General features: G+C 41.0%; 1 protein-coding gene across 50 annotated transcripts in view; it reads right to left on the reverse strand.

The window, feature by feature from the left end:
- CAST (calpastatin) overlaps window positions 1-16,588 on the reverse strand; it is a 119,366-nt gene that overhangs the window by 68,222 nt on the left and 34,556 nt on the right. For 19 of the 50 annotated variants that reach the window (XM_070517723.1, XM_070517721.1, XM_014867499.3 and 16 more), the window contains exon 3: window positions 15,544-15,615. In XM_070517723.1, the coding sequence (XP_070373824.1) occupies window positions 15,544-15,615 (72 nt within the window). Of the gene's footprint in view, window positions 1-3,942; window positions 4,141-15,543; window positions 15,616-16,588 lie in introns of those variants that run through there. The other 31 variants (XM_070517724.1, XM_070517722.1, XM_070517720.1 and 28 more) reach the window with 3 other exon arrangements.

Here is a 16,588-nt window from a genome sequence, read left to right on the forward strand (position 1 = left end):
CTGCACGTTGGGTTTGGAGGTGAAGAAAGAAACAGGAAGATGAACAGCAGGAATTTGTCACCTTCATAGCTCGCCTGGGGACTGACAACACAGACCCAAGTCAGCGGTGGGGTCTCCAGTTAAACCGTGTAGAGCCCAGGACAAAAAGGAAATCTTGAGTATATCTGATACTTGATGGAGATTCAGTCTGTCTACAGGGAACAGTCAAGAATATCTCACTGGAGAACCCTAGAATTAATGAGAACTCTCAATTCCACCTAACGGCACATGTAAAAGTGTGCATGGGGAGACTGCAGTGTCTTGACTCGTAGTTAGGGGCAAGTAGGGAAGGAAGAGATTAAGAAAATATGAACGAGGAGAGCCAATGTTTGGGAAGCTGGATGTGTATCTGACTTCTAAGGGCTCTGCCTCTGATCGACAATACTCCACTTGAGTAACATCCCCGTCCTCGGAGTCTGTGTCCATCTTGGCAATTGGTATTTTCTGCTTTAGACTGGCCTCTCGGTTGTAGATCTCCCTTAAGGGATTTATGTTCCCTATGTTTATTCCAAAAAAACAGGCCCCAAGCTTAACCTCAGTCCCCTTCCCTCAGCCTTCCACTGTGCCTGACAGCACCTGGATAGCAATGCTATTTAACACTTTTCCCACTGCTTTTGTATTTGTTATATGGACCATCCTCCACTTCTGTATCCCTAGCACCACGTTTGGCCAATTGTAGACCCTTCTCCAGTCCCTACACCCCACCCCCCCCAACAGAAGAAGAAAAAGGGTTCCTTATTAATATTTTTTGATTATCCACTCTTTAGCCAAAAGACAGATATTAAGTTTCAAAACTCTACTTGTAAATCCCAGAGAATAAAAATGAATACTATTTTACCTTCTCTACCTACCCAGGATAAATCTCTACACTAATGCATATTATACTAATAGCATCTTAGGGCTTGTTCACAAGAAGATAAACCTAATCTTTTTCAATTCAGGAAATATTTATTGAGCAATTACTATGCAGAAGTTACCCCAGTAGATGCTATGGAGGTACAAAGACGTGGATCCTGTCTTCAAGGGTCTCACAGCACAGTAAAAAGCTGGCATTCTAAGAACAAAAGTAACTGTAGCTAAACGAGACCATGTACCCAAATGAGACTTTTGTGTGTGATAACTTTTCATGTCCTGAATGAGAAGGAGCACTGAAGCTCATCTTTTGGAAAGCATTTTAGGGAGAGCTATTAAATACATCCTGAGAAACTCAGCGTGGTGGTTAAGAGACCAGGTTCTTACATTCTTAATCTGTAAAATGCGCATAATAAAATGCCAGCAAATCTCATTGCTACATTATCACACATCATGTAAAACACTCAGCATGTGCCTAGAACATAGTAATTTTCAGTAAATGTTGCTATAACAATACTCTGTTCTAATATAGATTACGCTGATCTCTTCTTCTACTAGAACCTGTACGAGTCATTCTCTAATCATTTATTGCCTGGAGTGGACAGCTGAGCGCAAGGCTAACAACATCATCTTACTGGCAGCAGGATCAGGCACAGCCTCCACCCAAATCTCCAGTGTCCAAATATAGTCACTTGCGGCATAACGACATTTCAGTCAACGACGGACCGAATACCACAGCGGCCCCATAAGATCAGTACCATAACAGCCTAGGCGCGTGGTGGGCTCTTCCAACTAGGTTTGTGTAAGTACTCTATGATGTTCTCACAACGATTAAGTCATCTCATGAGACATTTCTCAGAGCGCATCCCCATAGTTCAGTGACGCATGACTATATGGACTTGCTCAGAAGTCAGCATGTCTTAAGAGATGTTGTAAAGTGTCCTTTAAAATTGGAAATAATGGGACTGAGTAACTATTTTGATGGCTTTCCATAAAAATAGTGTAGCTCAATTGTTCTTAACTAGGGGAGGTAGCACCCAACTAAAGGGTATTTTAAAATGTGTGAAAGTGCTTTTGGTCATGCTCTGGCATTCACTGGGAGCAAGACAGTCCTGCCCAATTAAGAATTGTCACCCCAAATGCCAATAGTATCCTGTTGAGAAATATTGAGTAGCTGACATTTTTAAGTTAAAAGCTATTCATAGAGAAAAAATAAAATGCAATTGTTTGTGAAGACTCAATGTACTTTCCCAGTATGCAGATTATTAATTCAATATATCAGAAAAACTATAGGATAAACTACGTTCCTCTTATGAGGTCAGACACTGGTGCTGAAACATATATTCCAGATTCATATAGTCTCCAAAATGAGGGCACTGCAAGGTACAATGAGAGAGAAGACAAAGCTATATATGTACACAGGAGAACATGGGTTGTGGATTTTTTATTTAAACAGGACTGACCAATTAGTTCACATTTCAGGAAAAGTAATAGTTCCACCTAAGAAGTAGTGATGCCTTCATGATAAATTGTTATTATAAACAATGAACAGGAAGATAAATACTTAGCCGATTTTAAGAAGTTAGTTCAAATTAATGCCTCACGTTTTCATAATGGCTTTCTTTTCTTTTTGGTTTCATTCTTTCAAACTGTTATTTTATGTGATACCTTGGAAGTTTTCATTGTGGGAATTATACTTGACCAATTCACACAACAATCAAGGAACTGAACTCATCACTCATACTATATAATCAACTCCTCTCCTGCATTGGGAATCTCCTCTCAAAGCATGAGAACTGAAGCACTGTCAACATTTATGCTTGAATGTGCTGCTTCATGAGCACTGTCATGCAGTGGGTAAAGCCCACTTGTTTATAATAGACTCCAAGAGTCCTTACTGCTTGCACACGGATTCCCATGCCACCCTCATTGCTACTGGCTGCCTATCGCTCCTCCATCAGTCAGCAGATGTGGCCTTTCCTAGGTCGGCATGATTTTGCTAAATGTCACTATTTTGTTTTAATCCTATATGGCCTTCTAGAACCCAGGCAGCACTCCCTCCCTACCACATTCCTAGCAACAAATATCCTTTTAGATACTGAAAAATCAGTGTACAAAAGTTGAATTCAGTGCCCACAAACAAAATGTCAGGAAGAGGGACTCTATAGTTATTTACTAGAAAATAAACTTTCCTCTTAACAGTAGATGCCACTCCTTACTGACTTCCCTGCAATGCAGAGGTTTCCTCTCTAGAAAACATCTCACAGCAAGAACAATCCAGCTGCTGAGTAAGCACTCCTCTGATACATAGGTAGGTTCCTAGAGAACTAGTCAGAGGCCCCAAGGTCCTGCCACTTCAGGAAGCTTCCTAAACTCTCTGCCTTATTTTCTCCAGCTGTAAAATGGGAATAAAGAACTTGCCTCTTGCTCATTTATAACTGAGGAACGCTGGAACCATAACAGTACAGAAGAGATTGTTAAATCTCTATGAAAACACTTTGCATTCTGGAAAGATATATACAAAGTACCCTTCAGCGATATTATCTGACCACAGTCTCAGGTTGAGTTCAAGGAAACAGAAGAGGAACAAGTTACAACATTTGCCACACCACACCCAGCGTGTACAAGGTACATGGAAAGGTTATACAGAGTGAGCTCATTCTCTAAAACGGAGGTCGGCATAGTGGTGGGGGCAGAGCTGGGGGAGAAGAAGAGGTTTACCCCTAGACATAGAAATGCCAAACCACAAATCCCTGGTTTTGTAACCCTGCTGTATCCGGTCACCAGACACATTTCCAGCTGAAGACTCAGCAACAGTGTCACCGACAGGGAGGAGGGGTCGACAAGTAACACAACTTAACTTAGAACCCATTTGGAAAGAAATGTATCCTCAGGGTCAAGAGACTAGCAAGGGCGCACGTTCAAGCTGGGGAGCCAGCAGCAGGGTCCGAGCCTCGGAGGCGGAGGGCCCGGCGCGAAGGCGGCGCCTCGGGTCGCCCTCCTGGGAAGCGGATGCAGCCTTGGAGGCAAGCGGCCGAGATCGGTACTCACTGCGTCCGGCTCCCGGCCCAGTGACTTCGGCTGGGTTTTCAGGATGTTTGCATTCCTGCTTAGGCTCGGCCCCCGCGGTTTCAGTTTTGAGCCCCAGCCGGGAGAGCGCACGGGGCGGGGAGGGGCGGGGAGGGGCGGGGCGGTCCGGGGACGGCGACGCGGCGGCTCCCGCCCTCCTCCCGGGCGCCGCCCCGGGCTCCGGGCGCTCCTGCGGAGGGCGGTGCTCGCTGCGCCGCGCGGTCACGGGGCTGGCTTCCGGAAGGCCCGCTCGCTTCGTCACGCAGCCGGCGGTGCGGCCACGGGTGTGTGCGCTCTGCTAGCTGACGGCAGAGGTCTCCGGCTCCTAGGCTGTCACCCTGGGGCTCTTCCAAAATAAGGGAGCGACGGTGGTGCTCTTGCAAACACACGCCTTCAAATATCTTTTTAAACTATAAAGCAAATTAATAATGACCACCACTAGGGATTCGAAAATACACTTCAAATTGTGTAATGGGTTTTTTTTTTAAAGAGCAGTTTAGGAGAGTCAGAATTCTACTGAATTATTATACATTATATATTATTATAACTAAAAAAATCAAAATAAATAAGAATGAATTTTAAGCCATTGAATAAAATAAGAATTCCTAAATCCACACTGCTATAAATAAATGAATGGATAAGTAAGTAAAAGGGGGAAAGAAAACGCTCTTATAGAAGAATGCCAACTAATATAGAATGAATGACGGGGTGAAGAGAAAAGAATTAGGAAATGGTAAAAGGAGAATGGAAAATCAGCTTTTTCCAATGCCATAAACTAATTACAATAGTCAGGATACCGAGCTTGGGATGTGAGTGGAGGAGGAAGCAGTGGTCGGTGGAGGAGCAGGGGGTGGTCTGTGATTGCCCAGCTGTGGCCTCAGGCCTAGCTGTGACAGCTGAGCAATGACTCAGTGGTACATCCAGCCAAGGCAGAGGTGACGGCCAGCTGGCATTAAAAAGGCAGAGAGCTCGTTTGCACAGTTTTGTACCCTGCATCCCACAGGGCAGTCAAAGCGAGTGGAGTCCCTCTGAATTCCCCTGCAAAGTGTTCCTCACAGCCACCTTATTTATTTTCATTTTTCGTTTACTTCTGTAAAATAAAGCTGGTGAAGTAAGACCCCTTCCAACTCATATATTTTATAATTCCCTGAGCAGACCTTGTCCTTATACTACTTTCTTCATAAAAATATAGCTTAAAAATTCCTTTTTTGCTTATCATTAGTATTTTCTTTCCTTTCTTTTTTTTTTTTTAACTAAACCTCAGCTCATCTAGGTTTCACTGACAATCATTTCTCCTGTGACAAAAACAGCACAGGGTGACTTATTTGGGCCACACCCCAAGAGGGATGAGCCGTAGGCTCATAACCCATAGCCCCCAGTGTTAGGCAGCATTTCTCCCTCAATGAAGGAGAGTATTTCTGTGCTCCTGAAGAGTACAGACGAGTAATCACATGTTATGAGATAAATTTTCCAAAGATTCTTATCCCGCAGGGCAGGTAGAAAGGGGCTCCTTTCCTTAGAGATGAAGATGGACGTCACTGCTCCCTGATATGCTGTGGCCATCTCAGTCACTGAGGCTCATCTTTTTTCCCAGGGTGGTCCCCAGGCATCTGCATCTGAAACGCCTGGGTGTACCTATTAACTATATAAAATCCTGGGCCTCACCCCAACCTGGTGAATCAGAATTTCTTGCCTTAGAATCTGAGAATCTGCATTTTTAACGAGATTCCTCAATCACTGTTTGGGTAACCTAAGGTACAAGAAGGCTAAGTGACCCAGATTCAGCACAATTCAGCATCCTTGCTGCTCGGAGTGTGGTTGCCAGACCAGCAGCAGCACCAAGTGGGAGCTTGTTAGAAAAGCAGAATCTCAGCCTCACCCCAGATTTCCTGAATCAGAATCTTCATTTTAATAAAATCCCCACTGATTCGATATGCACACTAAAATATGAGGCTGACTGCTCTGGATCTTGTTTCCCAAACTGGTTATTTGTACCCTATTGACATAACATTTTTAAATCTGCCATAACTATATTATATTTACTGAATATTTTAAAAAATAGATTTACTTGTAACCTTTAATCTAGCCTTGTCTTAAGCAAAATTATCCACTGAAATGCTTGTCAGTGACACCTAGATCATGAGTTTGAAGTTAACTTTTTTATAGCACATTAAAATATATGCAGAATTATTAAAATAAAAATGCTTGCTGCTTAACATACAGAGTCATCTCACATACCACAAACGTACAAGGGTACTGTGGGGCGAGGCTCACACTGAATGCAGGAACACTTTCCACAGGACACAAAGTGTTTATCCAGCCCCTCGCTTATTACAGATAAGAAAAATAAGCACCCGAGAGGACAGCTGTGTTGCCAAAGTTAACACAGCTATTTATGGCAGAACCAGAACCCAAATCATAAAAGTATGTCTCTGACCAGTGCTTTTTCCTTCTCAGATCTTCTCCCCCCTAGGCTGGGAGAAAAGTTGTTTGTAACTTCTTCTGTTTAAAATTTTCCTTCAGTTCAATTAGATCATTTCTCCTATTTTCTTTTCTGAAGTGGCTGTCTGCCAGTTGGCAGCTGGCCACACATCTGAAAACCCTCACTACATACTGATAATTTCCCACCTAATCTATACATGCCTTCCCAAAGTAGAACGCAGACGACTCACACGCCAGATTCCCTTGGAGCCGGGGTGAAGCAGGACTTGTGTTGGCCAATCAGATGTGCCATACACAATAAGATTGGAAGTGAGCAGTGTGGAGGTCGCTGCCCACTGGGAAATCTGTGCTATGATAGGGGCTCTCACTTTTCAAAATGGGCAGTGGCAGAGTTTCTGGCATCCGGTCCTAAATGTGCTGCACACTGAGCTGTGGTGGCAGCAGGAGAAGCTCCCACCATGTGGCTGGGCACTGTTCCTGGCTGTAAAACTTTAGATTCCTTCTACTGGGGCCTTCTGGATCTCTCTATGAGCTACCTGCTATCCTTAAGAAATTCTTTTTTGGCTTGAACTAGTCAGAGTGGATTCCAGAGGAACTAATAACCTTAACCAACATATCTTCCTCACAGCTGTGGTCTTCTGCAGACATGTTCCTAATGCAAGTTCAACCTTGGTTCCCTCCCCTAAACGAGGAGGTCATTACAATAGAAGTTGTCTGAGAACTCTTCCAGCAATAAAATTGCATGACTGATTATGGATCACAACTATTTTCACGCTGATTGTAATAAGAGTCTATATAATTTCTGCAGCCTCATTAGTCCTTATTATTAATTTATTAAAAATTGAATTTTAAGCACTAAACATCTTACAATAATTATTTTGAGTTAGAAATATCTATTCCACTTATGCAGTTTGAATCTTCCAAACTCAGAATTGCATGGTGGAAGTGATATTTTTACTCATAATTACTCATTTTGTAAGAATTCTCATGAAACAGTTGTGCAATACATGGTAACCATTCTATAATACACAGCTTACACATAAGCTTCAAGTTAAATATTTAATTTTTAAGACAGACTCTAAGATTTTCTTAATAATTGTAAAATTATCACTTATTTTAATTTTCAGGTTAAATGTGTCCAGAATCAAGAAAACTAGGACTAATTCTCACTGCCAATTACATCTACTGTTTTGTCAGCCCTTTTCTGAATGTGTTGGGAGAATATTATTTTACCTATGTGTGTTATGATAATTGTGTAATAAAAGGCTTCAAGTGATCACAAATATGATTAGCCCCAGCTTTTCTAAATGATGCATGGGAATGATCATTTTTAAGAGATGATGATACTGAGTTCAAGCCCTTTCAATCTGACATCAAAAGAAGAAATAAGAAAGTATACATATTTTTTCCTCCAATACTCTGTAATAATTAAAGATAATGAGAAAGGAGGGAGTGAAGAATGAAACCCTGGGAAAACTAATATTCAGGAAACTGTGAAGAAAAGCAAGTCAGGAGCCTCAGTGAAAAGAGCAACAGGAGAGAAGACGGAGGGAGGAAAGGATGGTGTTTCAGAAGCCAAGGAAAGAATGTCATTTGCCATTTAACACTAAAACAACAAACGTGGCTAAAACGTCTGCACCTCCCAGCCATGCCCTCTCCCAGCTTCCTGAGACAGAGCAGGCTTTGGGGCAGAGGTCCAAATTCTTTATAACCCTTCCATCTCAGAATGATTGGATGATAACTTCCCGTGTGAAAAAAATATGGAAAAGGGACTGATTCTTATGACTAAGTTCAAGAAAAAACTGAGTGTGGTTTTCTACAATGTACTGGCCCTCCAAGAGTCTAGGTAATAACAGTTCTGGAAATCAGGTACAAATGGTTCACTAAATCTCATCGGGTTGGAGGTTTGCTAATGAGGCTTCTCAGTTTTTAGAGGCATAATTTAAATAAAGGTCCTAATACTATAAAAGATAGGCCATGTCTGGAAAATCTTTTTTAGTTGGAGACCTCCAAACAGCAGAGTATGAGGACTAACAAGAGTGACTGCAGCAGAAACACATTTTCCAGCACCTACTAAATGCCCAGGCCCAGGGCTAAGTGTTTTGTAAGTTTTATTTCATTTAAGCCTCTCAGCCAATTTGCCCAGAAAAGTCCTATCCCCGTTTTACAGATGAGGAAACTGAGGCTCCGTGGAACTAAGTAAACTTGCTAATAAGTGGCAAAGAGGAAACAGGTTTGTTTCGCTGAGCAAAGTCTCTTACCTACAGTGAGCATCAATGCAGTAGTGCCCCCAACAACAAAAACAGAATGGCTAAAAGAGAAGACCCCAGTTTTGAGTTTAAGTTGGTTTCAAACATTAATTCACCCCTGAATTTAAAATTCAAAGTCCTTCAATGATTTTTATTCTTTTACTGGCTGGTAGAAGAGAAGATCTGAAAAAGTCTATAAAGCAAACTCATGGTCTTAATTCGGGATGGTTTTCAATTCTGTGCCTTGCCTCTTCTCATTTCTCAGCTGGGTTTGGTTTTGGCACCCTTACGGGCTTGGAGAGGAGCTGGGGCTCCAGGAGGCCCTAAATCATTACCTCTTCCCCAAACAAGCATGGAAAGCGATAACAAAATGGAGTAAATTATGGATGGATAAGATGGATAAGCACTTTTTGACTTAGAGATGGCCTTAGCAACCAATCACGTATAGCCAAGAAGTAACAGTTGTTGCCGACACCAATCACAAATCTCGTAAAACAACCTGTGCAATTTCTCTCTTTTTGCCTTTATAACCATTGCCTCTTTTGTCTTCCTTGGAGCACATTTTGGGCTTCTGCCTGAATCTGTGTTTCCTGAGTTGCAATTGCCCAAATAAATATCTGCTATTTAAATTGTAGTGATTTTCCCTCTATCAACATTTCTTGGTGTAGTCGACAGGATCCAGAGCAACTGATCTCCAACCCCCAGGCCCACTAGGGACACGCATGCGGAAGGTAACTCCAAGAACCCTTGTTCTCTAGCGTTTCCACTGGCAAGGCTTGGAGTTCTGGTGTTAAGTTCTCCTGGATTGGAACCTCCTATTTTCGGCTGAAGTTCAGACCAGATTTTATTTGGGTGGATTAACTGGTTCTGTCCTTAGTCCTTTGGAGGGGAGGATTCTATCCTCGTTTTAACTAGGCAGAGGATTCCAGTTTAAGGACACTTCCTGGTGGGTGTTATTGTAGCTCTAAGCGTTTTTCATTTTACTCAAGTGGCCACACCTCTTTACAATTTGAAATTCAGCTGTTCTTGATAACCAAGGCAGACTTCTTAATTTCTCCTGTTAGCCACATGAGAGTCCTCTGACTCCAAAGATAAGAGACACTGATCCTTCCCACCCTCTTTGGGCTGTTTCTAGGTGACTAGAAACCTAGTGGAAGTGTTGGGACTCTGTTCATGACATGCAAAGGTCTCACAGGGCTCCCAACAGAAGAACACACTCCATTTCTGGGTGAGAGGGAAATTCATAAGCTTATTTGGAAGGTACACATAGAGGACTGGTCATCCTAGTACCTTGAGCAACCTGACACCACTTGGTGCTCAGGATTTTCTGAGACGGGTAAGAGAGAGAGACCAATGGACCATTGGTGACGTTTTGGAAAGTGGTCCTCACAAGCAGCACATACTCAACCAGGACCTATACCCTCCTGCCTCGGTCATCCAAGAACAGCCCCCTCTAAATTATGGGGAACAATTGTTCTAGAACAACCATAAATGATCAACCTCCTTTGGGAACCCTAGCTGGATTTATATTTAAAGAATATGGTCCCTCTTCTTGTAAATTTTTACTTTGATGGACCCATATTACCCAAGGATGATTTAAAACTTGCTTGGCCCCAATAGGGCTTATTTGAAATAACTAAATTAGTTTATTTGCGTGCACAGTTAGAAAATAAGAGATCTAAAGCTAAGCAAGTAGAAATGGGTGAACTTTTGAAATAATTTGGAATTGTAATGGCCATTCTGGGGAAGCTTAATTTTAGCTAAATCCATATTAAGGGTCACCCTTAAAAGAGAGGACCCCAAACCTCTCAGAGACAATGGAATGCATTCTTTGATCGATATGCAGAAGTTTCCAAAGAACAAAATGACTTCCAAAAGAGCTCTGAAAAAGATCCTTACAGGGCCAGCCCTGGTGGCCTAGTGGTTAAGTTCAGTGTACTACGCTTCAGCGGCCCAGGTTCAGTTCCTGGGTGTGGACCTACACCACTTGTCTGTCAGTGGGAGTGCTATGGTGGCAGCTCACATACAAAAAGAGGAAGATTGGCAACAGATGTTAGCTCAAGGCAAGTCTTTCTCAGCAAGAAAAAATACATCTTTAGTAAAAATCTTTGGCCATCTGAGCAGGTAAACTTAATCCATCTGCCAGAAACACAATTTGGATCCAACTATTCCTTTGCATTTTGTACCTGAGAGATGGCTAAAATTTTTAAAGACCTTTGTTTGTGTCTGTATGTCTATGTATGTATGTCTCTCTCTCTATACATATATATGATATTTTTCTACATCTGGGTGGTATTCCCAAAATTAAACATTTATATAACTTGAGTATTCCTAAAACTCTCAGAAATATAGAAACTAATACAAATGTTTTTCAAGTTCAAGTGTTTTTCAAGTTCAAGTGATCTGAGATAATCTTTGATAAATGAAAGATAATTTAACTTGGTTTAAGAAAAACAGGCATGTATTCAGAGTTATCAGTACTGAATATAATGCAAAATACAACTTTTTCTACCTTGGTTTACTGGTACAGTGGGCTCATGCTGTCTGTGTTACAGAATTTGTAGGGGGAATGACTTGGAATGATGGCTTATGATTTAACATCTCATACAAACATAGTTGTTAAAAACAAGTATTTAAATAAATTTAAATAAGATAAAAACTCATACTAAGTTAAACCAAATAATAGATATTGATTGAATATCTAAATCATTTCTGGACAGGATGGCATTCTGAGACATTGATTGCTAAGCATAAGTTTTTCTAGTTTTGACTTTCTAATTTTTTTTTTTAACAGAGAGACAAACAATATTTGGGTTATTAATAGACATGTTTTGTGCCCCATTGAAAAGTTTGCTGTAAAGAGAAATATGCTTCCAAAAACTATGAAATGTGTTTACGCATTTGCTAATCTACTACAGGATGCTAATATATCATAGACAGTTTATAATTGCCTGCTTCCTAAGTTTCACTGGAAAGCAAAGATTACAAATAGTTAAAAAAAATTTGACTCTTCATTGCCAGACTTTTGCCATCCTGATATCCCTGTAACATGGCAACAGTCTGCTCCTGAATCAGAGAAGTTAAGATGGGTAAACAAGGGCTGTAAATTAACAATCGGAGCTATGGGAAACCCAAGACGGCCACTTGTTTCTTTCTGGCTCCCTGGAAAACCCCATTTTTTTCATTCTACATTCCTTCACTCACTATAACGCATTAAGAAAAACTATCTCTGTCCCCAGAGGCCTCAGAATTCCTCCCTCTGGGTCCTTTGAGCATCTGCAGCTGGAATTCATTCAACTGCTACTTAGTATGAGTTACCATTGTGTTCTTGCTGTATGTATGTTTTCCACATGGATTGAAGCCTTCCCTTGTCACAAAGCTGATGCCTTTACAATGGCAAAGAAACTGTTAGAAAATGTATTTCTCACTTGGGATATACCTTCCACAGTCTCCAGTGATCGAGGCATCCACTTCACTGGGCAAATCATAGAAACTTTCTTCTTTTTTTTTTTGAGGAAGATTAGCCCTGAGCTAATACTGCCAATCCTCCTCTTTTTGCTGAGGAAGACTGGCCCTGAGCTAACATCCATGCCCATCTTCCTCTACTTTATACGTGGGACGCCTACCACAGCATGGTGTGACAAGCAGTTCCATGTCCGCACCCAGGATCCGAACCGGCAAACCCTAGCCCCCGGGAAGCAGAACATGCGAACATAACCACTGTGCCACCAGGCAGGCCCCAAATCATAGAAACTTTAACAACAACCTTACAAACTTATTGGAATTACCACCATTCCTATCATCCTCAATCATCAGGCAAAGTCAAGAAAACTAATGGGAAAACTGGATTCAAGCAGAAGAAATATGAAATTACATGGGACCACACGAACTGAGAAAGATGCTCTACTGTTTGGTTTTTCCATATTTAAAGAAATCTTTTCTCTTAAGCTAGCAACAACTTGGTAAGATATACCTTTGTGACCAAAGATGAAACATTTACTTTTTCTCCCTATCTAATCCTTCCAGAATTCAGAAAATCTCAGTGAGTATTCATATTTTCACTTGTATAAATAATCAGGCTAAGTTTTTAATGTAAACAAATTAGTTTTACTGTGATTATTTCTGGTAAAAAGAAAATGAGGGTACTTGTTGAGGGAAAAATTATGTTTGTACTTTTGTAGATACTAGATTCTAGTCTAATTGTCTTCTAGGTTTTGTTATATACCTATGGACTGGACCCCCCCACCCAGCCTAGGATATTACTTTCGGTCTCGCTGACTGTTCAAAGTACCCTCTTTGGAAAATATAAACTAACCTCACATGAGACAATTGTTGCCTTATGCTAGTATGACCATCTGTAGCAAGTCTCTAATGTCTTATGCTTAAGCCTATCATCAACAGGTTAAAGCAGCTTTCCCGGATTCCAGTTTAAAGGAATCCTGTTGGTCACAGTCTAGAGCCTGAGGACTGAGTATTCTGGAAGCATCATCTGAGAAAGACTTAAGCCCTCACACCCCAGTGGAAAGGACGTTGCCAAGTGCTCCTCACCACAGACTCTGCTACAGAACTAGAAGGCATTGTATATTATGTGCCCCCTTTCGGGTACACTTCTGTGTGTGATTACCACAGGGAACTATGGGCTTATGAATGTCTAGACAGCTGGCATATGACAGAATAATGTCTTTTAGGAAATCATAATATTCCATTTCAAGTTCTTGTCGAAGGAAAAAAACACCCTCAATCTCATAAGTCTAGGTGAAACTTGGTGACCTCTTTTTTACACCCCATCTACTCTCCATTGATTACCATCACCAAAGGCTTTGTCCTTTGGATTGATATTGTCCGTGATGACCTGTTGATAAAAATCTTATCCTAACCATAGCTAAACTGGCAAAATCTACTGCTTGAGCCTTGGCTCAACAACAATGATCCCGGGATTCCCTAATAGGGATTGTGTCAGGTAATCGAAGGGCTCTTGACATCCTAACTGCTCAAGAAGGGGATACTTGCACACACTCCTGGGAGAAGAATGTTGCTTCTATGTAAATGAGTCTGGTCACATAAAACAAGAGCTAAAGGTCATCAAAGATAATGTAAATCTCCTCAGTGATATAGGTCATACTGCTGGCTTCCTAGACCACTTTGACCTGTTTGGTTGGTTACCCATTGGCCTTGGAGCTATTTTAAGATCAAGGTTCCAAGCCTTGCTAATGATTATTGTTCTGGTTTGTTCAATCTTTGCCACCTTTAAACTTTAATGATTTGCATTTCATGATGCTGCAGGTCTGTCTACTGCTAGAGTGACGATACCAGTGACTTGAGATGACTGACAAATCTTGCAACTCCAAACAAAGGACTTGATACTTTTTCCAGATAAAGACTAAGCCGAAGACTCATTTCCTGACTGCCTCCTTATTGCTCAGATGTGGCCAAAGCCTCTGACTACATTACTTCCTGATGATTGACACCTCACTTTCCCTCCTATGAGGGACATGACTTCCCAAGAATAAGCTTTCCAGGCAATGAGGGAAATATCAATACATCAAATGCTTGATCTGCAATGCTTTTTGTTGAAAGATCTTGATCAAAAGGGATAAATGAGGAGCAAAAATAAAATGGAGTAACATATGTCAAGGCTTCTAAAATGGAGCTGGTAGGCCATTAAGGAAGTCGGGCTTATGCACATCTCTACTTAGATGGAATGTAACTTTTGAACTGTGCTTCACTGCTGTCACCTTGACCTTTCAAGAAATATGCATACTCCCATGGATAAAACCTTTTTGCCTTAGAGATGGCCTTAGCAACCAATCACGTATAGCCAAGAAGTAACAGTTGTTGCGGATGCCAATCACAAATCTTGTAAAACAACCTGTGTAATCTAGCTCTTTATCTTTATAAACCGTTGCCTCCTTTGTCTTCCTTGGAGCACATTTTGGGCTTCTGCCTGAATCTGTGCCTCCTGAGTTGCAATTCTAATTAGCCAAATAAATATCTGCTATTTAATTTGTAGTGATTTTTTCTTGATTGACACAAAGAACATACACAAGGAAGTCCACAGACTGTAGGAGAGCCACTGGTTTTAAAGGAAAAATATTTATTTAAAATAATTGTATAGACAGTCCTGAAATAGGTTAAGGTTTGTGATAATCTTGGACACATCGGAAGAACACAAGTTGAAATGGACTGAACATAACTATTTTATACATTAAAAACTGCTGGCTAAAGTATAGTTTCTTGTCTTGCAAGGTGACATTTCAGTGATTTTTATAAGTTTCAAAGCTTTGAAGTGTTATATTACCAAAGAATACTCAATCGGAACTTATAAGGTCCAGCATGTTAAGAATCTTGCGTGAACAGGAAACCTGGGTTTGAACCCTACCTCCATCTTACTGGCTTTGTGATCTTGTCAAGGTTACTTAACATCTCTGAGCCCTGGTTTCCTCAGGTATAAAGGAATAATAATTATAAAATTGTGAGGAGATTGCATAAGATAATTACATAGAGCATTTAACAGAGAGCCTGGTGTAGCTAATGCTCAAAAAGAGGATCTGAATTATTTTCTGAAAAAATATTTTCTGAAAAAGTGGGAAGACTATATTTCTACTTATAGTATGTGCAAAAGTCCAATATTATCTGTAGATGGGTATGATAATAATTATTTTATTGGAAACATTATTATATTCCAGGGAGAATTATAACATAAATGGTTTACTAGGTTTTAAATCATTCGAATCATTATTAGGAAATTACATCCTCCCGCCCAGCACAGAAACGATACTTTGTTCAAAATCTTTCAGCGATATACAGGCCCCATCTGCCTTCCCTACAGGCCCCACCCACTAACGATACACCTGTAGAGCAGGGGGCTTTTCATGTTCAGGAAATGACTGACCTTGGTGGCCGGGGCTGTTTCGCCAGCATGGGTTCTGGAGGGTTGACTGCTCCCAAGACTTGTTGCTTTCTTCTTGAAAATAGAAAACAGTTTTAATGGGGGAAAACAACGCAGTCAAGTGCAAATTTTCATATCAATACATATATCTTCTCAAGCAAAAATCAGATTAATATACTAGACATAAAAAAATGAACATTTTTAAATTTTGTATATCTTTGCCTGAAGACTACATGAATATTGAAGAGTAAGTTGAATAAATCCCAATTGTTCAATATTCAATGATTTCAGAGAACTGCAAAGATCCTCACATGGGCAGTTGCCGTTTTCCACCATAACGCACTTCCAGAAGCAACACCATGCCCCGTGCTCTCTCTCTCACAGTGCTGGGGAGTGTGCACTGGGACAACTTGTGCGGAGGGCGATCTAGCAATAAGTATCAAGGACGTAATTCTACTTCTACAACTTCATCTTAGGAAAATAATACGAGAAGAGCAAAAGACTTTTCTTTGAAGATATTCATCACAGTCTTACAATATCAAAAAGCTAAAAACAATATAAGTAATAATACTGAATGTTTATTGAGTGCTTACCATGTGCCAGGTATTCTATTAGAATAATGGATACTGATCGAATAATAAGGCTCTAACAATAGAATCTATTATTGGAACATTATTGTAAGTGCTCTAAGTGTTTTAAGTACCATCCATAATAACTTATTTAATCTTCACAAAATCGATAGAAAGCTGGCACTATTGTTATCCCATTTTACAGGTGAGGACACTGAGGACTGGGATGAGTACAGAACTCGGCCACGGTCACCGCTAGTAAAAAGTAGGATGTCTGCCTCAGACTCTGTTCTCTCTCTACACTGCCTCCCACAATAGGGGGTTATGTTATGGACAGCTAAGGATGAAATATCATGCAGTTATTAAAAATCATATTTATGGGGCCAGCCCGCTGATGCAGTGGTTAAGTTCGCACCTTCCGCTTTGGCTGCCCGGGGTTCGCCGGTTCAGATCCCGGGTGCAGACGTGGCACCACTTGG

Source organism: Equus asinus, chromosome 9 (assembly GCF_041296235.1).
Source record: "Equus asinus isolate D_3611 breed Donkey chromosome 9, EquAss-T2T_v2, whole genome shotgun sequence".
Classification (NCBI taxonomy): Eukaryota; Metazoa; Chordata; class Mammalia; order Perissodactyla; family Equidae; genus Equus; species Equus asinus.